The following is a 25,997-nucleotide window of genomic DNA, read 5'->3' on the forward strand; positions in this document are numbered from 1 at the left end:
TAGTCATGCTACGCCACTGATATATATATATATATATACAAGATTATAAGAGTTATATTTTCCAGGATGTAACACCATGTAGTCTGTTAAAAGTCGACCGATCTTTCAGCAGCAGAGCTTGTTACTTGCTTCCTGCTGGTTTCTTACTTGGCTTATTATTCGACCCTGAAGATGGAGTCAGCATATTCATGCAAAACGTTGGTTGACATTCACTGAACTATATGGCGTTATATTCTAAAAAAAGATTGAACTCTCGATAACCACTGCTGTGGAAACATCACATCCTACTGGATAACTACCTGCAACTATCCATCTGAAAGGCATTTGAAATGAACCCTGGACCTCTGTATTAATGTCTTTCCTTGTTCTCCCTTTGCTTTAATATACATAAGTACAATTAAACATCATTATATAAAGAGGATTGGTGTTGTATCCAAATTATTATATGTAATGTTTCAGTGTGTTCTGTTTATTCTTCCAGTATTAGAAGCATCAGCTTCAAGAGTACCGAGATCCTATTTTTTACCAAAGTTTCTTATAATTTGTCTTATTAAGCAGCTTCCCTTATGTTGTAAGGCACTGTACCTTCTCGTGCTGTAAGCTGAAAATAATCTCATCATCACAGTTCATCGTCTGATCACCCCTTATCGAAAGATGGCTGTTTTAGTAGTTCATGTGATGCTATGCTGTGCTTTAGAATCTTGTTTCAATAAACGTGACTATTAGCTGTGATTTTGCTGCATGATAAATTTCATTGTTTACAAAAATTGCATTAAATTCGCATTACATGCAGGTTTAACCCCTAGACTCATAAACCAGTTATTATTTATCCAGCTTCATTTTGATTCAAACTGTACCGTATCTCTAAATACTGTTATCGTTATGTTCTCTCTAGGAAATCTTGTGACGTAAAATTTTCTTCCAATTATTCAATAGGTCTTTAATTTGATTCATATTCATCACAAATCTCTTGAAGTTCTGAGTAACAAGTTTGGTCGATTTGCGTCTTCTAACCAACTGTTGTCTTCCAGTCGTCCTCATTAGTGGAAATATTGTGTCATTTTCTAACAAACAATATGGACCACCAATTTCTTCTAGATCATTGATAATACAATACAAAGTATCACGAGGGTCTTGTTCCGGGTAATTGGACGTCTGGTTCTCCAAGGTGGGCTTCTTGGAGGTGGGGGAGGAGGTGGAGGAGGTGGTGGTGACACCTCCTCTTCCTCCGGTGGGAACAACGGCCGAAGAATAAGCATCACATTGCCAACATATCCTCCAGGGACAGATGATGATGAAGAGGAAGATAACACAGAGAAGGCTGCGGTAAAAGATACAAGTATTAAACATACACATGAAGGACATACTTATACATACACATGAAGCAATATTAGAATGTTTAGGGAGAAATCTGTCAGAAAGTGTTCTTATGCAAGTATGGTCAGTTCATTTTCCTCTACCAGTACTGAAACCACATTTTCTTACAAAGAAAATTACAGTTTGAAATTATATTGTATAACAGCAGATCTCTTCAACATGAGCTTACACATATCAATTTTTTGTTTATCTGAAGCGTTTGTGTAGAATGAGCAATCAATCCTGTCACTCTTCAGTTAAAAACCAACATTTCAGAAACCTATTCTATCTTAATCATCAGATTTGATGTTAGGAATTACCATGAATAGTTGATATACTCTGTATGTCTCAGTCAACTCATTGGCTGACTGAGACATATGCATGTGTCAGTGACTGGAGGTCATTCCCACATCAGCTCAAATGATGAGGACAGAAAGGATCACTAAATGTTGGTTTCTGACCCAGATTTGAAGCAGCTGGCATCCTGAAAAGATTTTAGTGCCCACTTTTTCTGCAGGTAATTAAATAACTTGAAGAGCTTTAATGTCCATACTGCTGTCAGTAATGCTCTTAAATTGTGATTCTTGGAAATATCCCCAGATAACACTACAAAGAAGTACAAACAAATATTAATGATCACTGAAAGGTCTATTTTAAGTGTCAGTAATCCATATGTCCTTTCAGTTTAGACAGATTATATTATACAACGTAGTTGGTGTTTTAATACAGTTAAATTTTCATTTATTATTTTTTGGTGTTAATGTTTCTCTTGATTTAAGTGTGCAGTTATTACTGTTCCAGCATAATATCCTCAGTAACAAATTTTGTCCCTTGAATATCTACATATTTATTTGTTCCAGATTTAAAAGCTGTTTATGCATTTAAAACAATCATGTATCACCTGTTAAGTACCTTTAAAAGTACTTAACTCATATGGTCTACCTAACATAGCTTCCTAAAGCTGGTACAGTAAATTTTAGTTGGTTTTTTAATGATGCTGTCAGTATTGAGACTGTATAGTGTTGGATAATAAGCTGATTGAAGAATAGAAAGTATTTAGAAAGAAGTGGTCAAGGCGTAGTTTATGCACTCTCCCAACATTTTCCTGCAAAGACAGAGGAAACCCACAAAAACCTCAGTCAGAATAGCTGGTGTCTGAGTCAAGATTTGAACCAAGCACCTCCTGTAGTACAAGAAGGGATCTTATCTGTGCATTGATTTACAAAAAAAGTACATCCTTTATTTAAGATTGACAGCAGTTGGATTATGCAGTATATTTTACACCACATAGGCCATCCACCAATGTTAGCATTCATAATCAGAAGTCATTTTAGATGGTGGAATTTGCAGCCTTTCTCTGCTCAGTTTTCTCCTGGAGATTCTATAGAATTTTGCTTATGCTTTTGTGTTTTGTGTTTGTGTGTATACATGTGTGTACACTTACACAAAGCACACACTCAAGCAATTACAGACACACATTCACACACATAAAGATACACATGTAATATGAGTACCAATATTCACACTTGAAAAATGAATGAACACTTAGCAGATGATTCAACCAAATATTGTTTATACATATATACATATATTTATTTATGGTTTATTTAATGGCACTGTCAGCAACTTATGTAATTTGCTATTAAGGTGGTAATTATTCTAGAAGGTGACTCAGGGTAGGTCCCAGTGGAGGGCTTTTGTGTAAATAGAGACAGGTAATACATTCAAGATCAACAGTGCCAGGATAATTCTTAGTAATTTTATGATCAGAACTATTTTAATTAAAAAATTTAACATTATTCTCCCCAGCAAAACTGCACATGAGTTGAATGATTATAACAGTAGCCAGTAAAACCAAAAACTAGACAGTGAATAATGGCAGTTATTGATTTCTGCTCTGATAGGTTAATAATAACACACAAAAGAAAAAAGGAATAATATGAGAGGAAAGAAAAGAATGTTAATCTACATTCTAATAAATTTATAGGATAATAATATAATACAAAATTAACATGTCTGTATAACAACTTTCCACTTAACTACATTATTTACAGATAGTTTGGTTGGATCATTCTGCAGATATAACATTTTTGGCTTGGTATTCAAAGTTCATTTCAAGCTGTATTAACACATTATGTTCCACATTTCTAAAGGAAACCCCAGTGTCTCTTTTGTCACGTAAATTTGTTATGTGTTCTGATGACTGCCTACTTACTTCAAGGTTCTAACTGATATGTGTTACTTTAATGAAGATATGTAATGAACGTTATTTATATGATTTGTCAGATTTTAGACCCTGAAATCTCAAAATAATAAGTTAAATACATACCCAGATTATTGTTTGTTTTCAGCACATAAAATTAAGACGTGTTAATTGTGGTATGTATTAATGCAGCCATGGTTCAGATAAGTCTAAGATGAAACTATATTGAACCAAATTTAACTTACAGGGAACTAGTTTATATAAAGATACCACTAAATTTATTGAAAGTATAACAAGTGCCAAGAACAGTGGCTCCAGAAAAAATATTTCAATACTCAATCTGCAAGCAGATATTTCTTTATTCAGCTTGAAAGCAGACATTTTCTTACTAAGTCTGCAACCAGATATTTCTGTACACAGCCTGCAAGCAGATGTTTCCTTCATAAGCCTGCAACAACATGTTTATTTACTTGGCCTGCAACCAGACTGTTTCCTTACTCAGTATGCAGCCAGATGTTTCCTTACTTGGTATGCAACTAGATGTTTCCTTGCTCATTCTGCAGCCAGACGTTTCTTTACCCAGTCTGTAAGCAGATGTATCCCGACTCAGTTACCAAGTGTATGTTTTCATATTCAGTCTTCAACCAGACATTTTTTTTATTGCTAGTGTTGTGGGACTAAGTCCTTTGTACTGCAGCCACTTCTGGCCTATTGTACCAGCCCCATATGATAGGTGAGGGTGATTGTAGAGCAATTGGTGGAATGAAGATTGGCAGGGGAAACTGAAGAACTTGGAGGAAACCTGCCCCAGCGCCACTTTGTCCACCACAAATCCCACTTGACCAGACCCCGGGATCGAACCCAGGCCACCGCAGTGGGAAGCCAGCAGCTAGCCACTTGAGCTATGGTGTGGCCATCAACCAGGCGTTGCATTACTCAATTTGCAAGCAGTCATGTTCATCCTCTGCAACCTCTTGCTCTGTCTGCAAACAGATTTTCTTGGACAAAGTTAGCAGTACTTCTTAATTCATATCAGGCCCTAGGATTTCAACATGAAGTGAAATATTTATTATCATGACAGCATGTCCTCCGCGTTGGACAATATTGAGAAATATGTCTGATATTATAAAAATTATTTGTGTCTGTTAGAAAATTTTAAGTGAAGAGGCAGTATAAATTTCCTGTACCTACAAGTTGTTCAAGGTGCTTCAGGGCAATATAATTTACTTCAGTCTGCTACCAAGCCAAAAATGTGTCACTGTAATTTACAAGCCACATATACAAACATTACTAACATCCTTATAATATTAAGATGGTCATTGAGATATATGCATGTTATTACAATATTCCTCATTATTAATGCTTTCTTTGTGGGTGCTAAAATGTTTAGGCTGTACCTTATTCAGAGCCAGGACAAGGGAAAGGCAAGCATGGAGAAGTTAATAATTTCTTTTTTGAAATTCCTGATCAGTAAAAATATGTGATTTTGCATGTCATATTCTTGTTCCATAAATATATGTTTTAAACGATGCCTATTTATTTTACATAATGTTGTCCATGGTGGTGATTTTCTGAAGAATGTAAAGTACAGCATCAGCTCAATCAAAGCTGAAGTATGCTACCCTCAAACTTTTATTCACCCTTTCCTGATTAATTAGACTACTAGGTAGTTAATTTTTTTTACTTTAATTACTTTGTTTCTGTAAGTTTTTTATGCATATTGTGAATTTTAGCAGAATGTTTTCATCAGACTCCTTCATGTTACAGCTCAAAAATGGTTTGAGTCAGTTGGCCAGTTTGACAGAAAATGACCACTGTGTGTACAAAATTAATCACATTTTCTTAGCCACAACCATACCCAGTCCTGGTGCTGACAGTATTATGTAAGGAGGGAGGCTTTTGTGTATATACTTCAAGAAACATACTGTAGTCTTCATATAAACTGGAAAAACATGGTAAATTTAAATGTTAGATGAATTGTGTATGGGTTCTGACAGTTTCTGGTGATAATGTTAAAGGTGCATTTGAAACTGGTAAATTACTTCCTTTCTAAATAATGTAGCATTACAGAATATAGTCTAAATGGCTTCAGTATGTTGTTTTCCCAACATTCTCCAAGATCCTCTATGTCCTGTAAAGTATGTGTTCTGTGTGTTGGTTGGCACTTCGGCAGTCTGGTGGAACATTGTAAATAAGATGTGTGGTACTTAAAGAAAAATTGTTTAATGGTTGAATATATTTTAATAAAGTAGAATCACATTTCAGGACTTATGTTCTTTTTTAATAACTTAAATCAGTTTGCTTTAAAACTGAAACTCCACCGGCAAAGAGTCTGTTCTTTATACAATAAAACATTCAAGTGAGACCCACTTAAGAAGTTCATGTCTGTAATGTATTTTCTGTCTCTCATTACTGTGTTCTAAAAATAATTATGTACTTTCCAATTGACAGTCAGAGTATAATTTTAAAAATTAATCCACTAGAAAATTTATAATTCCCCTGCTGCAGTACATAAAAACATGTCATAAACTTAAGTACGAGTATTACCGTGATTGTGGGTTTTATCAAGGGTAATGAAATGCTTTTAGACAGAATGTCTCAGAATTGGCTTTTTCTCAGCAATCATTACTACCAAAACTCATGGAAAATTACCAGGAGATAGATAACAGAAAACAAAAATTGGTATGGATTTTCAGAGTAATTTTCAACTGAATATTCTTCATAACATCATAGCCAGTAACTTTATTCACAACTTAATATATCATTAATTCATAAAATGTATCTCCCTTGAATATTTAACTTAATATACCAATAATCTGGTTTGTCTTAGAAACAGAATGGAAAACTCTGAGCAGTAAAGTTTACTACTTAAGAATTTCACAATTAGATGGCTCATTGCATGTTAGAATACTTCTTAAGAGGGGTTAAGATGCTTCAAATTTATCATAATTTTGTAAATATTTGTGCTGTGTCATCTTTACGTGTAGTATATTATATGTATTGTAGTATATTATACTCCATCTAAAAATGAAAATATCTGTATTCTGACTTTTAGCTTATGCAGTTTAAAACGTAAGTCTTGAACTTCTGCTCTATATTTGGTTTTGGAGGGTCATTGTAGATTTTAAAAATATTTTCACAAATCTTTACCTCACCCATCCTACAAAACTACTGCATTTGAAAAATAAGGAACCGGGGTATGCTGACAATTTTGTTTAGATTGTTAAAATATTTGTCAGACTTCAGTTTAATAATTATCCATGTCTGATGTTTCATCCTGTAGTAACTGCACCTCTGTTCTGGCAAATGTATTTCTTTTTAAATTCGCTTAGTGCGGGGTGGAGTCCAACTGGGTCCACTTGGCACAGTGGCCACTGATTGGCCTATTGTAGCCTGCCCCGTCTGATTATGCCGATGGAGAATTATTGTGGAATGAAGATTGGCAAGGGAAACCAAAGTACTTGGAGAAAACCCACCCCAGTCCCACTTTGTCCACCACAAATCCCATTTGGCAAGACTCGGGATCAAACCCGGGCCACCGTGGTGGGAAGCCAGCAACTAACCGCATGAGCTATGGTACAGCCCCTAGCAAATGTATTAGTTAAAATCAATTTGGAAGAAGATTTTATTGCTAAAGTAATCATTTAGTTAGGAGCATAAATTTCTGAAGGTCAATCAGGTACAAGACACAGTACACACTCTTTGATATAATTCAGAGAGTCAAAGCTGACCAACTCCTACTTCCTTTGTGCAAAATTATGAACAAAAATTTAAAAAATAATAAAGTGAACTTTCATAATTATTCTGTCAATATGTTGTTTAGTTGTCTTTCGTTAAATTGCAAAGATTTGCAATGCCAAATCTGCTCTCTCTTTCACTGTTATAAAAATAAGATGAATTTATGGCATGCTGAATTACACACACACTTTTGCTTGTGCAATAACTCAGAAGCAGAAGTATCTAACATTGCCTTCTTACACATACAAGAATATCACACATGATCCACAAAAGTAGCAAAATATTATTAACTGTATTTCTTCCATTTGTTCTGTGAATTTTTGACCAAAATATTCTTTAAATGATCTGGAGTGCATTTCAATGCAGTACAATTTAATTAAGAAAAAACATAATTGATATTTATATTAAAGCTAAAGCTTATTTTCCACTGACCTTTCCAACTAGCTATGAACTCTTAATTCTGTTTATTAAACAACTCTCTTAAATGGAAAATAAATCCAGTACAAAGTCTGAAATATTAGTTCTCATTTCGATATTTATGTAATAGTGTGAAGTATCAGTCATATGTTTCAGTGAATAGGCATAACTCTTAAGTATTTACAAATACTGAGATATTACTACTACTATAATCAGGAAAACATGATGAATAATTTATCAGAACTCTGTTGATGTCAAGAGAAATTTTCTATACTGCCACTGAGATTCTGAGATTTGTTCCAATTATCCTGTCTGGTATTTCACTGTTTTCCTTCATTGTGCCAGCTATCCTGGCTAAGGTATTTCATTGTTCTCTTTAGCTGCTTCAGGAAGTTACTAGTATGGTTCTTAAAACAGGCAACAATTCTTTACTTCCACAATCTTTCTAATTCATCTTTTGACACACAAGCCCATTACTTTAAGCCATATATCCTGTGAAGTTGAAAAAAAAATCATAAATTTATCAAAGATCAATTACCCACTGAAAATTTCAAGGTTATGAGATTTGTTTAATTGATTTTAAGTAATAGTTTCTTTTTTAATACCATCTTGTTAATTTATTAGAATCTACATCAAAATGAAAATTCATTTTACAGTTTGTGGTAAATTTATTTCTACAATGACTTTGTCTCAGTGTAAGTAAGAGCATGCTATAGGGCACTACTACTGTTACTGCTGCTGCTGCTAATAATAATAATAATAACAACAACAACAACAATAATAATAATAATGTTACTGTTTTATATGGGTCAATGGATGAAGAGTCTCCAATATTTTCTTCCTTTTCATTTCTAACTTTTTCCCATTATTTTAATGCATTCTGTGCCTGGCTGCACCAGTCTTTTTGTTCTATCCCACTTCATGAGATACATAGTCATACTAGGTATATGAATCATTCTGCAGTTTCTAAAAGCATGGTTACCACTTAGAATGCCTAAAAATATTGATATATGTTGGTTTAATAGATTACCAAAAGCAATTACCTTGTCAGCATACCCATGGATAATCTGTGTACATAAACTAGAATTTGTATGAAATATATTCTGTGTTATTATAGTACACTGTAGATTTTTTCTTCAATTACAGTCTTCAGTTCCTTGCAATGGTGGACAAATCTGTAACATTATCAAAGGCTTCACTTATCATAACACAAAGTATGGGCATATTAGTGGTGCTGTATTTTATGTGTACCAGTGGTTCCCAACAGGTTCTCATTCACAGACTGGAGAAACAAAAGTGGGTCTGTTAGGACTGCTTGTCATGCAGTGTCAGTACAAATAACGGTCTACACATTTAATTATTAGAATTATATCTACATGTGTGTATTTACAATATAATTAACATTACTTTATGATTTAATAAAATTTAAGATATGTTAACATCCATCTCAATTGATTTTGCATAATAACAAGCAAAAGGGGCACACGGTAGCATAGTTTGTTGAGGCACTATACTACATGCCAGAAGATCATGAGTTCATTTCCCAGTGAGGTTACTTAATTATTCCAGCCACATTATGGCCCTGGAGTTAACCCAGCCTCTGTCAGAAATGAATAGCAGGACTTTTTCTAGGGAGGGGAAGGGGGGTAAAGAGCAGCCAGCTTGTAAAGCTGACAATCTCACCGTCATCTGTGAGCTGGTTGCCCATAAAATGTGAGAGTCTCGATATCCCACAACCATATGGGCCTCCACAGCCTGTTATAGGGATAGCTTTACATTTTTATTGAAAAACAAAAAAAGATCATCATAAATTAATTATATTTTCAGGTTAGTGTACAGCAAGAGAAGACTGATAGAACTGACATAAATGAGCCCTGTGAGCTAAAGAATAGTAATCTTCGATACAAATTATTTTCTTCTATAAGAAATCAGAAATTAAAAAAATATTTTTAAAATTATATTTTTTCCAGTTATGATGTTGTATATTTATTACATAACGCTAATTACAACTTATTTCCAAGCATAAACTTAGACTAGTATTTACTTTGTGACACGTTCTATATCCAACAGTTTGTACTTTCAACTCATGTATGGATCAACTGAACTTGAAATAAATATGAATATGAATATGAATATGAATAAGCCACATGCTAGTAGTGGTTTGTGAATCACCTGTTGGGAAACACCGATCTGTACTATTTTAACATTTTGTACATATACCCTGAAGGAATGAACCTAACGTTAAAAGCTATGGTCACATTGTATGCATATATTAGAGCATTATCACTCAAATACATAGTAGCATGGAAAACGTAGCAATTTTATAACCTTCAGCAGTTAATGTACAACTACAGTGGATTTATAGACTTAACCTGTAATTAGGAGAACATTACACATACACATGAACACACACAATTAAAAATAATGAAAGTAAATTTAATACATTAAAGACATACATTCAGAATAATGTTTGCCTGCAACATAATTTTTTTAAAACATAATGTTACTATAAAAACAGATATGAGTTTCTGTTAGTCATACAACTGTACATTGTTTCTTTCTTTCACAAACAAACTCCAGATTCTGCATTAAAGTCAATTTTCTCACATATTAAATAGTCTGTGTATTCATTAGCATGTCCTATATCTCTGCCCCTATTCATTTTACACCATGTTATAAAATTTATTACTTCTAAGACATAGTATTTTGTAATTATGTACTTATACATAAGTTGGACTCCAAATACTGAATATAAGGTGCACTTTCTAACAAAAACTTTATGATAATATAAAAAAAAATCTTGGTGAGATTAGTTTAACAGATTCACAACTAATTGAAATGTCTAAAGGTGTGAACTGAGCAAAAATTGAGCAAAATAAGTATTTTAAGACTTTTACAGTAATTCCATTCCCATAAATACCCACTAGAAATTTGTTTACATAATTTCATAGAGCATTCATTGTTACATTTCAATACAGAATTCACATATAAAAAAAATCTCTGTACTGTATGCTTACTAGAAAGATCACTTTGTTACTAACAACTTTTGGTTTGGATCTCAAAAAGTTTTGTTTTACTTGATCTCAAAGTAGTTGTGAATTACACTACTAATGAGAACGTTTTCCATTGTGACATGTGCAGAATTTCACAATAGGCATCCTGTGCAGAGATCCTGATTATAAATTTACTAAGTATTTTCCAAAAAATTAAAATTCACACGATGCAAAATTCAGTAAGCAGGCTATTTTAGTGGTAATGGTCTAGGGCTGTATGAGGGAGGGGGGGCATTTGATTCGGATCTCAGCTGGAACACCAGCTTTCCTGACTCAGACTTTTCTTCCAGTTCCTTACACACCATTTGGTTATAGAGTGACTGTCCTAACATTTGATGCTATATAATGTGAGATACTGATGGTGTGGTAAAGAAAACCACAGAAAATTTTACAGTGTAACCATAGCTTCCATTAAATTGTATTTTCAGCATGTAAAATATTCGGTTATGGTAGTTTCATAAACTAATGAATACATAGTGTTACATATCAATAACAATACACAACATTATTTTCTACACATACACTTTGTACACTTAAGAATGAACACATACCAAAATGTACACATTCTACAAAAGCCCAAAAATGCGTTGACATTAAGAAATCATCTGTAATGCTTGTACTGTTTGCATCTCTTTGTGTATGCAAAAACTGAAGCATGGAATGTCATCATCATCATAAACTCTGCAATAGATGCATAAATTGTATCCCATATGATTGACAGATATGGGATTAGAGTTGCTCTAACAGTAATCATTCATCTGCTTGTTTATTAATATCCTTCACAATTTTGTCATTTCCTTCATTCCACATAAATCATGGCCGTGGAACAGTTCTCTCAGTGTTTGTATTTTAAGTCATCAGTTAAGTGTGCTTTATTTTGTTCTTCTTTTTCTTCCTATTGGATGAAAAAAAAATCCCCTCTCTTTAAGGACTTGTATGTTTAATGTTTCTGAGAAGTAAGAAAGCAAAGTTGTGGGTGTCTCTGCATTGTCTTTGTCTTGATTAAACCTTTTGCCTTTGTAATATTATCTTCATGGGTATATGGATAAGGTGTTTTAAAAATTAATAACATTAATTTTACTTGATTATAATGTTCCAAAATATTTAGCTTGTGCTTATTGTTATGTGAATACTAAACCGTGGGACAAGAATCTCGATAACTGAAGATGTAGTTCAGGAAAGAAAATCTTTCAAGGTCAGTAATACATTCTGTGATAAGAGGACAGAAGAAAACATTTCCTGGTAAAAGGGAATGAAGAAGCTTGGTATATAACCTCTAAGTTGACTATTTAAATAAGCAGGAAAACATATTCTATGTTCATTTGCACTCCTTTCATCACTAATGCCAGAAATATTCATGTCTTAACCTAATTAAGCTATAATGAGCCTTCAGTGTCCCCACAGGCTAGCACACGTCATATATTTATGGCATGTTCTGAAATGAGAATCAAAACACAAGGGAGAACATGTAGCCCTACAAATTTACTTGCCCAAAATTTTATAAACATTTATTTTGTCTTCTCCATTTTATATTTTATTTAGGAAAAATTACTTCTTTTGTTTGTGCGTTGTATACATGGTAATTTAGACATATCTTACAGAAGTTAAACATCACAAATAATTTGAATCAACAAAGAAAAGGCAAGAGAAGCTTTTGTCAGTGACACTGTTTCTTCCTGAAGAAGAATTCTCATTTGTTTCATGGAAAGGGTCAATTCTGAGCAGATTCAATATGTACTCTCTGTAGACACACCCTTGTAGAAGCACACAAGTTACCACTACATGTAACTTAAAATAATTCACACTTATGAAGATAAATTTTGGTAAATTTTATAAAATATGCAAAAGTAGATCGTTTATGACATATTTACGAAAATTAGAGGATCTTGTGAATCTTAAGCGTATTGACCATTCAGAAGTAATATGTATAATTAAGAATTTACAGTTTCCATTTCTTATATACACGTATGGTCATACCACAAGCCACAATGATAAATATATAACATTTTCTATATCCTGTTCTTCTAACTTGATATGTTAAGCTATGGCAAAAGAGTAACGAGCAATGAATTGGGAAAATGTTAGATGAAGCATTTGTGACCTATTTTAGGATAACATTTCAGAATTTGCCTGGAGGAACTGAAGAAAATCATGAAATATCTCAATCAGGATTGTTGGTCTCAGGGCATGCATTTCAATTTGTAAACTCCTAAATACAAAGCAGGAATGTCAATCATTACACCACAACATATGACAGGTAATTGTATGAAAGAGTAAGTTAGTAAATGTCATGTCTATGGTTCCACATATTTTATAGTTCCATAGTAACGTTGCAGATGATGAGTATTTGAACACTGTTTGAACAGTTGCCTGTCAAAAAACAGATCACATCCTGTTTCAAAATTTAAGCCATACAATTATTTCTGGTCTGGTTGTTTATGGTTATGCAGTGATAAATATGAACTTATGCTTATTTCGCATTAATACAGTCAGAAGTGAATCCTGAGGCAGAGAATCAGGTTGTGGGAGCCGAATCACAGCAGCATGAAGTCCGAGTGCAATACACAGATCCAGGCCAATCAGCACAGCAGATCTACAATGACCAGGAGGAAGCAGCAAGTGGAGGTAGGCATGCTGTTACTGACACAGAATTTTGAAAAGCAAAATTTAAGAAGCTCTGGGAAGAACTAACCACCTGCTTTCTTTGATATTACACAGACTGCATAGAAAATGATGCGTCCAACAATCTTCTATTGTTCCGCGCATATTCATTGCAATGGTAACTGTTTTACCAAGCCATTGTTCAGCAACAGTAGCGGGATAAACATACAGACACTGAGACTAATGGGAGGGATTTATGAAGTATGCAATTGAGGTGGGCTTCAGGTGCCATGATATACATACCAAGTTTCATAAAGATTGGTTCGGGCATTCAAAAGTTGGTGAGGGGTGGATACACAGACACACATACAGAAGGTGATCTCATAAGCCTATTTTTACTTATTCAAAATAATGAATGTAGGCTAAATATCAGTTGCATTAAACAGAGATACAACATGCAAATTGTTGTAATAATATTGTTTTGAAGAAAGTTGGAAACTTTTGTAACTTGGATGGTATCATTTCATGAAATGGAAAATCTAGATCAAGAAGCTGTAGAACCGATAAAGTTCAGCAGATAATCAGAAATATCATCTGCAAGTAGGAGATGTCAGAAGTTACGAGTTACATTATGTAAAATATTATTTTTTTCTTTTTTAACCTATGAAACAGATACATATATAATGTGAAACAAAACATCAGGTAATATTTGAATGTCAGCACTTCTTTTAAGTTAAAAATTCCAGTTTTGGCCCAGCAGCAACTATTCTGACTAAAGCTTTATGTTGTCTTCCACAGAAACTCCAGTAAAATGCTGAGATATGATCTCACTACCTTCCACAGTTCATAATTCAGAATGAATCTGCTATTCAGTGCTGCATAACCAGTTCCATTAAAAAATAAAAACTCCGATTCTCTTCTAGGGAATGATAATCCTGCAGGTGCAGTGGATGGAGATACTGAGGAAGACCCTCGCAACAAGAGGTACCTGAGCTTCGGGTTTGGTGCCGATTCAAGTAGTAGCAGCAGTAGCAGCAGTAGTGGCTCTGGTGGTGGGTCAGGAAACTTCCTCTTTGACATCATTAGGGTGAGTAGGTCATGAAGGAAAATAAACCTACAATTAGATGCGGCTTTAAAATTTATTCACTGACTGATTGATCACAGTGACTTTGCAGCTTTGTTTCTGAAGTATTACTCAGCGCTTTCACCCCCTCCCCTCACATTTCCCAGGTACTGTCATAACCTCGAAACAAGTTTTGTTTGCTGTTATTGAGATCAGTATTTCAGGATTTACTACGTATCTTGTTATTCTCCTACTTTTACCTGGGAAATGAATTGTAATACCCTTTCAAGTTACAATCTTTGAGCAGATACAAGAATTAAAATGATCATAGAATGCGTGAAGTGAATGTATTCCACACTGGTGTGAAGAAACGAGAACAAACCGGCAGATAATATATTGAGGGTTGGCCCATGAGACTTACTAGATTGACACAAGTATAGTTAGGAATGGTCCTGAAGAGTTAGTAAGTCTATAACAACAGTCCAAACTGGTACGTTCAGCAACCTAATCATACAGGTTAGAAACCTGACATTTAACCCTTTAGTATGCTGTGATACCCATGGAATGTTAAAATTTTCAAAATTCTTCCTTGCATGATTTAATTTTTTTTTTTCATTGAACTATGCTATTATAAAAATTTCTTCAGTTATTAGTAATTGGTTCAGTACTAACAGAATAGTTTATTAATTAGTTGTATATATACAATTTTACTAAATTGAATGGATAGGTTTAACCTGCATCATGAGTAAAAGTGCTGATACTTCCCATTTTATAATTTGCTAACAAAAATTATTTCCTTCTCTGCCTCACATTATGTAACTTTAGAATCATTAAATAATTTACAGTGCATGGATATTAATCTGCTTTCAGTGTGAATAGCTAATTAAAACTCTAAAAGACTTAGAAGTATTTTTTCTTTATACAGATAGTTTCTTGAATTAATGAGAACGGAAAATAATTTTATGTACCAATAACACCTTTCTCATCATTCTGTGTCAATATAAATGAACATTAATCCACTGAGCATTGGTAGAAATGTTGTATGATATAAAATCTAAAGTGTGGGAATAGTGTCTAGTTCAGAAGAGATTAAAGTAAAGAATGATTGTTATTTTGATAATCAGTCAGATCTGCTGTTGCAAGAGTACATGTTCATGAATAGACCATACAAATAAGTAAAAGTAAAAATGTATTAGATTGTATTTAACACAAAGTTCTTGATAAAGTTACCTAGAATGAACAGAGCTGAACAGTTTCAGTATCATATTTACTAATATATATAAGCTGCACATTTACCCTAGAACTGACAATTTTAAAATCAGGGTGTGGCTTGTAAGCAATTCTTAAAAAAAATCATTGGGTTTTTTAGATCTAGTAATGGTCGATATTTCATCGTATAATCAAAGGATGACAGTTTAACTGCAATTAAGCAATACATTCAGACAAACTCATTGCAAGTCACTATTTCCAGCTAGTAGAGTTGTAATTGAAATGCATCTTATGTAATTTTTGATGTTATTAGAGCCTTCCTTCAAACAAAAAAATTGAGTGAACATGATTTATAAAATACGTGAAGCAATGTGAAACATTGTTGTGAGTTGTTTTGATTATCGTGCATAAGATAAGTGCATAAAATACTTCTCTTGTTTTGAAGACAATGTCATTTTTGACATGCAGGTTGTATTCAAGCAAATACGCTAAATCCCGGTGTGTTTCAGAGGCAATATGAGAGAATAAATATGAACAAATGGTTTTGTTCATGAAAGTATCAGCCTGTGCAAAATAAATTAAAACATAGTACATCATGTGATCACCTTGTGTATTGGTTGTACTAGACACTTTAGGCCAACAATGGGAATGTGACGGTAGGCAGAACATAACCTAAAAGCTAATATCCATTTAACAAAGTTTTACCATTATTATGTTGATACTACACAACGTTTACAGCATTATATATTTAAAAATTTCCCTGTTGATGTCTTTCAAGATAATGATTTTAAATTTGTGATCGATCGCCTGACCTTTGTACAAAGTTTCACAAAATGTAGGCAGTTGATTTAAAAGTTACAGTACGATGAATATCTACAATATGCAATTGCTCTAAGGACTTTCTTTTCAGAACTTTCCACCCACAATTAACATAGCACCCTAATCTTCTCTAAAAACCTTTTCGACAAACATTTTAGTGTTTACTGCTTCATGCATAACAGATGTGATTTTTGAACACAGACCAGCAGTCATAACTGATGTATGACTTTCTGTCACTGGTGCCTACAGAGTAAAATTGGACCTTTAGAAGAAAACTTTTTTATCTTTTTCTAGTTGTCAAGAATAAAAGAATGATGAATCGGTTCACCATTGAAACAAGTCATTCTTGGTAAACAGTTTTCCACAAGAGACACTGCACTTACAGATGCCCTTGTAATTTCTCCAACCTGCGCCACAAAATGTGCAAAATATTATAAAATTCTGTCTCTTATATTATATAGTATGTATGCAAGATATCATTTACTATTTAATATTTGTGGGGGAAATTAAAAGAGAGCAAGAGAGAATATTAACAAATAAATTCTGAGACAAGTGGGTTTGTTGAGTCCAGCTTATTTCTTCCTAACAACAACAATTTCTGTAATAATTTATTATGTTTTGCACTAGTGAAAATCATTGTAGAGTAACTGAATTACTCAGCAAAATAATAATAAATTTCTTACAATGATAAATCAGTCATGACAGATACAATGATAATATTCATTAAACATAAATATGTGGATTTGGAGTGATTTCATTAAAATGTATTCTCCAACAAAATATTTGGTATTTGTTTCTTTAGTTCATTTAGTATTACATTTTGCTTTTGTTTTTGAATTCTAAATCTTCCTGCACTTTTTACTATTTGCTTTCAAAACTATGAAAGATATAAACTTACATACAAATTTTCTCATTCTTTATAATAAACTTCATACTTGTGCAAGTAGGGGCACATGGTAGCACAGTTGGTTGAGGCACTATGCTACAAGCTGGAAGGTCGTGGGTTCAAGTCCTGATGAGGTCATTGGATTCTTTTTCATTTGGCCTAATCCCTCCAGTTCTTCATTTGGATAGCTTCACCTACATATTGATTTCAACTTCTCACTTGGGTCTAAATAAAGGGAACCACAGGCACTCATTATTCTGATTGTGACTCACATAGCAAACAGCGAGCAGGATGGCCCGTACTGCAGGCACACTATACCGAGTTGTGGCGGGCACAGAAAGCCTGGATCTAGGGCTTGGCCTAGATATATCTGCAAGCAAATCGACAACCAGGACATCGACCAATCAGACTTCTACAATGACTACCAACAAAGCGAATGGGACAGCCCGTGTGGTAATAACCAACTCACAGTCCTTGTGCCGCCATGCAGTCTGTAACTCATTACTTTACCCTGCTTCTCTTTGCATGCTTTCTGAAAGCTATGAAAATATTCACCTTTTTAAAATATTTCAGCAGGCCTTTGTCAGCATGTCTGCTTCTTGCTGCTTTTAGCAAAGAAACTGTTGAATTTTATTCTGGACTGGTGCACAAGGCTTTGAATGATTAACACCTGGGACAATGTACATTTCATTTCCTCATTTTGGGCTCTTATTCTCTACTTCCTACAAACATGAGATATCCCATGCTGGATCTGAGGTTCTCACAACAGTGACTATGAAGAGTACAGTTTTCAGGGCCGTAACATCTTGTAGTTCAGAGAGAGCTGAATGTTTAGAGTAAGATGTTCGTGGTTTCTTACGTGGCTTGCTTTTTGACCCCAAAGATGAAGGTGACATGTTCCTCCAGAACATCAGGGTGTTTCCAAACTGCTTGGTGTTACGACACAAAGAATGTACTCATCATATATACTGCTGTAATTTACACATAATTTTAATTTGTGGCTTCAGTTTGAAAAATAACCTGAATAGAATGTTACACAACTTTTTCCTGAAAGCTGAATTCACTTGTTAAACTACAACTTCAGAAACCTTACGACAAGAATTACAAATAACTTTTTTGTCAAGCTATTATCCTCTCAGCCAATATTAAAATAACATAAATACTTTTCTCTCTCTCCTGTCATTTGTTATATAAATTTAATTATCAAAGCCAGAAGCAGTCATTTTTTTAAGAACAGTGAAACAGGAATGGAAGATTGTAATTCTATTCATGGAACATATCTTCCCAAAATGTATTAATTTATGATTTTCATATCTCAGTGACCTCAGATTTATATATTTGTTTATTTATATTGCAGAATCGTTGTACTATAGACACTACATTATATGGAGTCATACATTACCTTTCCTTTCATTTAAAATTAAAGTTGCCTCAACTCTCTGAAACCTGAAATTTATCTAAATAGAATATAAAAACTGAATTCCTATTTTGCAGGAAAGACTGTGTGTCTTCATTAAAAAGGCCAAATGGGTAATGTTCGGGAAAGTAATCACTTTATTCAAAATCAGTAAATTCACTCTGTGGGCTAAATTCAGAATTTAAAAATGTTAAAATTCATTGTACATATAGTGTCCACCTTATTAAAAGGGTTAACCTTTTGATTGCATGTTAAAAAATTGTAGATGCTTCTCCTTGACCCCCAAAATTATAAACATGTGACACATTTTGCAGTGTAATTATCTCACCAGAAGTTCACCTCAGATGTCCACAGCTATATGGCAATATTTCTCACTATATTTCCAGCTCATCTGGATAAGTATTAGATAGTTCAGTAGCATAGCAGGAGAACTGAGTTCATTCCTTGGCCAAGGTGACATATATGGCAGTTTTCTCCAAAATATTGGTTGCGTTCTACCCTTTTTTTTTATTGCTAGTGGGGTGGGACTAAGTCCCTTGTACTGCAGCCAGTTCTGGCCTAATATACCGGCCCCAGATGATACGTGAGGGTGATTGTGGAGCAATTGGTGGAATAAAGATTGGCAGGGGAAACCAAAGTACTCGGAGAAAACCTGCCCCCGCGCCACTTTGTCCACCACAAATCCCTCTTGACCAGACTCGGGATCAAACCCGGGCCGCCGCGGCGGTAAGCCAGCGACTAACTGCTTGAGCTATGGCGCGGCCTGCATTCTACCATACTATATGACTTAATATCCCACAAGACAATAATATAAATTATTAGGTTAACTGAAGGACTGATACATGCCAGGATATAATATTGATTAGTTTTTACTCTCAGATGTTTAAAAAACTGTTTTAGTTACAGTTTTTGGTAGCTGCACATTGAATGCTTCCTTCCTGCAGCAGCTCGGATATTAACACTTGTCCTTACTCTGAGAACAGTTCTTACCTTCCAACTTTCATTTGGCAGTGTAATTTCAAGTTACAGGTTACTCCCTGTAGATTCATGCATTACAAGACCTCACTAAGAAGTAAGAATAACACAATCCTATGATTTTTATAATAAATCCAGTTCTTACCTACTTCTCACACTATGTTGGAACAGTTTTTAGTTCAGCTTTGCATTTCAAATGGTAATGTAGGATCTCAAACTTGTCTGAAAGAAGGTGACTGGAAAGTGGTTTGAATTAGCATGCATAATATGATGGGACTAACTGCCCGATAGTCTGCAATTTCACTTACTAATATCTTTGAAAAAGCTCATTTAATAACAGTCTTGTAGACACATCAGTGATCAGTTCATATTCTTAATAATGCAATAATCTGTCAACCATATTACTATCCACTGAAATATTTAAATGTCTGCATGCTCCAACTTTAATAATATCAAATACTTTCATTAATTTCTTCATTGTTAAGCACTATAAACTCTTTATTAATCTGTAGTTACGTTTCTTTCTTGAACTTAATTTTTCATGTACTGAAAAGCTGTTTTTACTTTGAAATGCAGTGATATATAATATGCAGTACTTTGTGAAAGTCACTGTATGTTAGTTCTTAAAAAATAAGTTTAATTTTATTGCATTGCATTTCCTTGTTAAATACAGCCAAATGTTTACTGATCTAATTCTAACAAATCTCTATGTCTCAAACTCTCAGCAAAATGTTGACTGACATTCTTCAGACATAAGCTTCAGTGACATAACCTAAAAAAATGAAAATACCAGACAACTCACATGACAACAACATACAAGGCACTGTTGATATTCTTAAATATTTTTTCCCATCAATGACGACAGTCGGTATCAGTGATAATAGTCAGGAGTACTTTTGTCACCTTTCAGTTGACATGAATTCCTTCTTGCCATCTGTCAGCACCAATTGGTCCACTTGTTCTCAGGTTCTGATCTGTCTTCAGATTCAAGTTATGAGGACTGGAGCTACAAGATACTTTTGTATGATTTTACATTCTCCATTGACTACACTGATTTGTATAAATAAAGTGTAACCTGTATATATGTGTGCCTTTGTGTAGAGTATATTTTACTACATATTTTTAAATAATTTCTGAAAGGACTCTAAAATTTAACCTCCTTACTCTATGATGAGACAAGTTCCAAGCCAGAGATGAAGCCCTTATTTTAAAGACCAAGCATGTGATAGAGGATTGCCTGGTCAGGACTAACTCACACCCCAGTGGGCAATGATAGATGAGTATGGAGCACTGGTGGAATGGAAATCCTCAGGGGAGAAACTAAAGAAACTTGGAGAATACCCTGCTCCAGTGCCACTTTGTTCACAATGAATGTTAGATGATATCCAGGGCTAAAGCCAGGGCTCCTTGGTAACAAGCCAGCATCTAATTTCCTGGGCAGTGACATACTTGTAACATACAGTAGTTATTAACCAAAGAAATGATGATGCATTTATCTGTTTCCATTATATTCCAGTATATTTTAATCACTAATAATTTTAAAATACTTTAGAATTGAGGCATTCTACTCTGATATACTCCAGACTATTACAGATGACTGTTACTTCTCTAGTTCAATCTTAGTAACCAAACTAAATTCAAAACGCACATACACATTGGAAACATAAGTAACTAAAATAATATAAAATAAACTGCCATAAACATGTCAATTAATTTGAAAAATGAGAGGTACAAAACAATCATGTGACTAATGAACTTATTTAAAGTTATTTGAAAGAACAGTCATACATATAAACTTTATTTCAGTGTATTGTGCATTCGCATGAGAATGTACTCTCGACAGGGTTTATGGAAGGTGAATAAATAAATTAAATGAAATGAACCAGAATAACCCACTCAGTAAAATAGTTGGCATTGTGCTGAATGGCTGAAGATCAATTTCTGGCAAAGCAGACTGGCTTTGAGGCCCAGTAGTCCATTCCCCAGTGTTAAAGCAGGCAGAACATGAAAACTGGCCTGTTATCTTCAACTACTGACAAGGTCTAGAATATGTACAGCTTCACCACAGAATCATCTGTATCGTTTTATCTCAAAATGTGGATCATGAGGTATTCTAATGGTGGTCACCAGGATCTCAGAAAATATTTAAAGTATAGTTATGTTTCCACAGTTTTGGAAAGTTGGTAGAATTAATATAAATGCTTTCAGAAAGTGTGTCTGCAGCCAGCAGATAATGATAACGTTGAATGTGTCGCATTTCTCTTGCTGTATCGCATAGTTCGAAAACCCTGCACTCTATGCTTTTATGAATATGCTTAGACATGGGGAATAGTTTATCTTTACCTGACTCATTCAGCAGAAACCAATTTAAGCCATGGCATTTGAATGCACTGTGTAATGTCATATCATGAATATGGTGGTGGCAACAGCAGCAGCAGCAGCAGCAGGGAAGTGTAAGGTACAATTCCATATCTTGGTTAGTTATGTGATTCATGAGAGACATTGATCATGGCAAGTAAGATTCTTCTACAAAGCAAATAGATTATGATGATATTCTTAAGTAGAGAGGACTATTACAAAATGCAAACAGTGTGTGGAGATGCATGCATGGGTGCCATCTGGATTCTGTTCAAGATGGGCAGCTAGAACCCTTGCTTACAAACTTATGTTTAAGCCATTTCAGATAATTTTTTCTGATCTTCATAGTGTATTCAGGGTGGAAGTATATAATTTTTAAATATTTTAATTTTTTGTGTTAATATTTTTCATGTTGCACTTTCTTCAATTTTGATATATTTTTTCGAAAGACTGGAGAGTGGTGGAAGTCCCCACCCACCATCGACATCCATGGTTGTATGTGTTTTTAGAATAATTGCATGATGACCCAGGGATATCCTGGACTAAATATCAGCCTTCATTATCATCAAATTATCAAGGAGTATAAACATCTTAACTCATTTGTCTGATGGTGTCTTCAGGCGTTCTCAGCTTCTCATTTCAGCATTAATTTGAGAAGTTTATCTCTGCATTCTCTTTAGGAGGTAGATCCGTTTATTTGTGAACTCTAAGATTTTGTCAATTCATGTTGCTAAATATGTTGGTATGTCCTGCAATATATCAGTGTATATATTTTGTGATCAGTCTTATGGAAATCAGCCTTGCTGAAATTTCCTAAATTTCATTTATTCTGTCTCCAGCTGTGCAAGCTAAGGAATACAAGGGGCAGTTACACGAAGTTTCTAAGAAGAGTGAGGTGGAAGTTGGGGTATCATACTGTTCACCATGAAAGCATTTTGCTGTTTGTCATATGGGATAATGAATTAATTAACATATTTATTCAGTTCTATACTTATGACAGTGACCAGTCAGATTCTGGTATAAACAGTAGATCAGAATTATAAACTGATATAGCCAATTGAAGAACACAGGTGCAGTTAGGCAAGTTTTTTTTGATAGCATTGTTGGTGCTTTTAAAAAATAATCCTTCCCTTTCTGTCTCTTTTACACTTGCATGTTGTCAGCTAGAAATAACCAATTTGAACCCTTATGTTAATGGAATATGACATGACAAATCAATAATTATATATTCTGTTGGCAGATATAGCTTAAATGTTAACAAAATCGCATCACTGTAAATTAAAATTTGCATTCGTAATCAGTAAAAATTCAGAACTATTCGTGACTTCAGGAAGGCCTATGATTCAGTTAGGAGGGAAGTACTGTACTATATTTTAACAGAGTTTGAGGTATCCATGAAACTAGTCAGGCTAATTCAAATGTGTTTAAATGAAACCTACAGTAAGGTCCTTATAGGTAAATATTTGTCTGTCATGTTTCCTATCCACAATGGTCTAAAACAAAGAGATGCTTTATTGACACTGCTTTTCAACATTGCTTTAGAATATGCCATTGGGCTGGTCCAGGAAGACCAGATGGTAGTAAAATTAAATGGGACACATCAGCTGCTGGTCTATACTGACAGTGTAAATCTACTGGGAGATAACATTGATACCATAAAGAAAAACACATGAAGGCTGTCACTGTTAAGGAGTTTGGTCAAGAAGCAAATACAGAGAAAACTAAGTATATGTTGCTGTCTTTCACCAGAATGCAAGGCAAAATCATGACATAAAGATAGCTAATAGATTTTGCAAAGGAGGAAATTGACAGGAGGTTGAATTCGAGCAATGCTTGCTACCATTCATTCCAGAACTTTTTGTCTTCTCATTTGCTGTGCAAAAACTTAAAATTTTAGAGGATACGAAACTATAAGTTTGCCCATGGCTTTGTATTGGTGTGAAACTTAGTCTGTGACATTAAGGGAGGAACATAGGTAGACTGAGGGTGCTTGAGAACAGGATGTTGAGAATATTTGGACCAAAGAGGGATGATGTGATAGGAGGTTTGAGAAAACTACATAATGAGGAGCTTCATAACTTGTACTGTTTGCTAAATATAATTAGAATGATGAAGTTAAACTGGTTGATATGGATAGGGCATGTAGCATGCATGGGGAGAAAAGGAATGCATATAAGATTTTGGTGGGAAAGCGAGAAAGAAAGAGACCACTAGGAAGACCAAGCCATGGGTGGAACTTGGACAAGATGGTGTGGTATGGGCTGAATTGATCTAGCTAAGGATAGGAACCAGTGGAGGGCTCTTGTGAGCACAGTAATGAACCTTTTGGTTCCATAAAATATTGGGAAATTCTTGAGTAGCTGCACAATTGGCAGCTTCTCAAGAAGTGCTCAGCTTCATGGAGTCAGGTAGTTTAGTTAACTGTGTTACAAAAATGAGAAAATCATTTGCAGATGATGATATTTATATTATTTGAATGACTCTGTAGCCATGAAATTTACAGTTCAGGTCTTCCTGGGTTAATTACAGAATATAACATGGTAAACATTCATATAGCACTCATGAAACTTTCAGAAAATTATTTATTTTTAATTTTTGCAGATTATGTTACTTTCAGAACCTAAGTGTTTTTAAATAAATGACACCTGTGGAAGTCTGGAAAGATGAAATATGTTAGTTTATGTGTACCTCTTTACAGAAAATTATAGAATATTGTATGCCTCTTATTTAGTGCTACAACAGAGTCTGGCTGGGAGAGAGAATATTTAAAAAAATATATATATTGTCATGCATTAGTAGTAGAAGTTCATAAATGTTTATACTTGAAGATACCTAACATCTTCCTCCAGTGCTTAGACATAATAATTGTATAATATGCAACATACATGCCATAAGTTAGATATTTGCTCTCCAAATTTTGTAATAAGGAATGTGCTTGATATATGAAGCCAATAAGTCTAAAAATTGCTAAATTAGTAGTACATGTCAATGTTGAGGATACATTACATTTTTCTTTGCATTTTGTTACATATGCACAATTTACAGAAGTGTAGGATTTCAGGCTCTTATCGTGCTGAGTATTAATGTAGCAGTCCTCTAGTATGAGATGCCATGTAGTTTGATAGATAGGTACCAACATTTTCGGGTTCGTGTTTGGAACAGGAGATTGAACAGTGGAAATGAAGGCAACAGCTTCCTCCAAAATGTTGGTACCTACAAAACTATATGGGCTGTCATCCAAAGAGACTCTGACTTTGTTTAAAGATTGTTTGAAACAAAAGTTGTAGACCTTACTGGGTCTGAATTTATATCATCAGTTCTTCATATAATGAATTATTATGAGGAAATTGTTGAAACACTGGGCTGCAATCATATTAACCCTGAAATTTTCAGTGTACATCTGATCATTACTCAAGTTATTAAAATCCATCCAGTAATTTTAGACATGCAGACAGATAGAGATCCATGGACTCCCTATTATGAATATGAGTTGCACTTCTTGTAAAGAGTACGTAAAAATGTACATTCTTCTTGCCAGGATTAAAACTCCATGCCGAACAGTTTATATCTGTGTGAGGTTTGAGGTGCTGCAAGTATGAAGATTGCTGTCTTCTGGGATGTGATGTTGTGTAACCTCATAAGGAGGCACTAATATTTTGGAGGAACTTAATGCCTCCATTTTTAGGGTAAAAATGTAAGCCACATGAGAAAACGAGGATACTGGCATAGTGAAAGGAAGGGCTGGAGTTGGCCAATGGGAGGCAATGACTCGTAAGAGTCTAAGGCCAAACATTTGAAGCAAAGGAGACAAGGAAAATTTTCTCAAGGAGGAAATGTAAGAGGAAGGTTGGATGATTCATGGTTTTACCACTCACCCTTTTCAGCAGATGATTCAGCTGTTT

The 25,997-nt window shown here is 34.4% G+C and overlaps 1 protein-coding gene across 1 annotated transcript in view; it reads left to right on the forward strand.

Annotated features, from left to right (window-relative positions):
• Window positions 1–25,997, forward strand: part of LOC111870863 — a 104,213-nt gene that overhangs the window by 70,470 nt on the left and 7,746 nt on the right. The window contains exons 4-6 of the mRNA XM_023863456.2: window positions 1,099–1,326; window positions 13,257–13,392; window positions 14,292–14,455. Coding sequence (XP_023719224.1) covers window positions 1,099–1,326; window positions 13,257–13,392; window positions 14,292–14,455 — 528 coding nt within the window. The remainder of the gene's footprint in view (window positions 1–1,098; window positions 1,327–13,256; window positions 13,393–14,291; window positions 14,456–25,997) is intronic.

Source organism: Cryptotermes secundus, unplaced genomic scaffold (assembly GCF_002891405.2).
Source record: "Cryptotermes secundus unplaced genomic scaffold, Csec_1.0 scaffold709, whole genome shotgun sequence".
NCBI lineage: Eukaryota > Metazoa > Arthropoda > Insecta > Blattodea > Kalotermitidae > Cryptotermes > Cryptotermes secundus.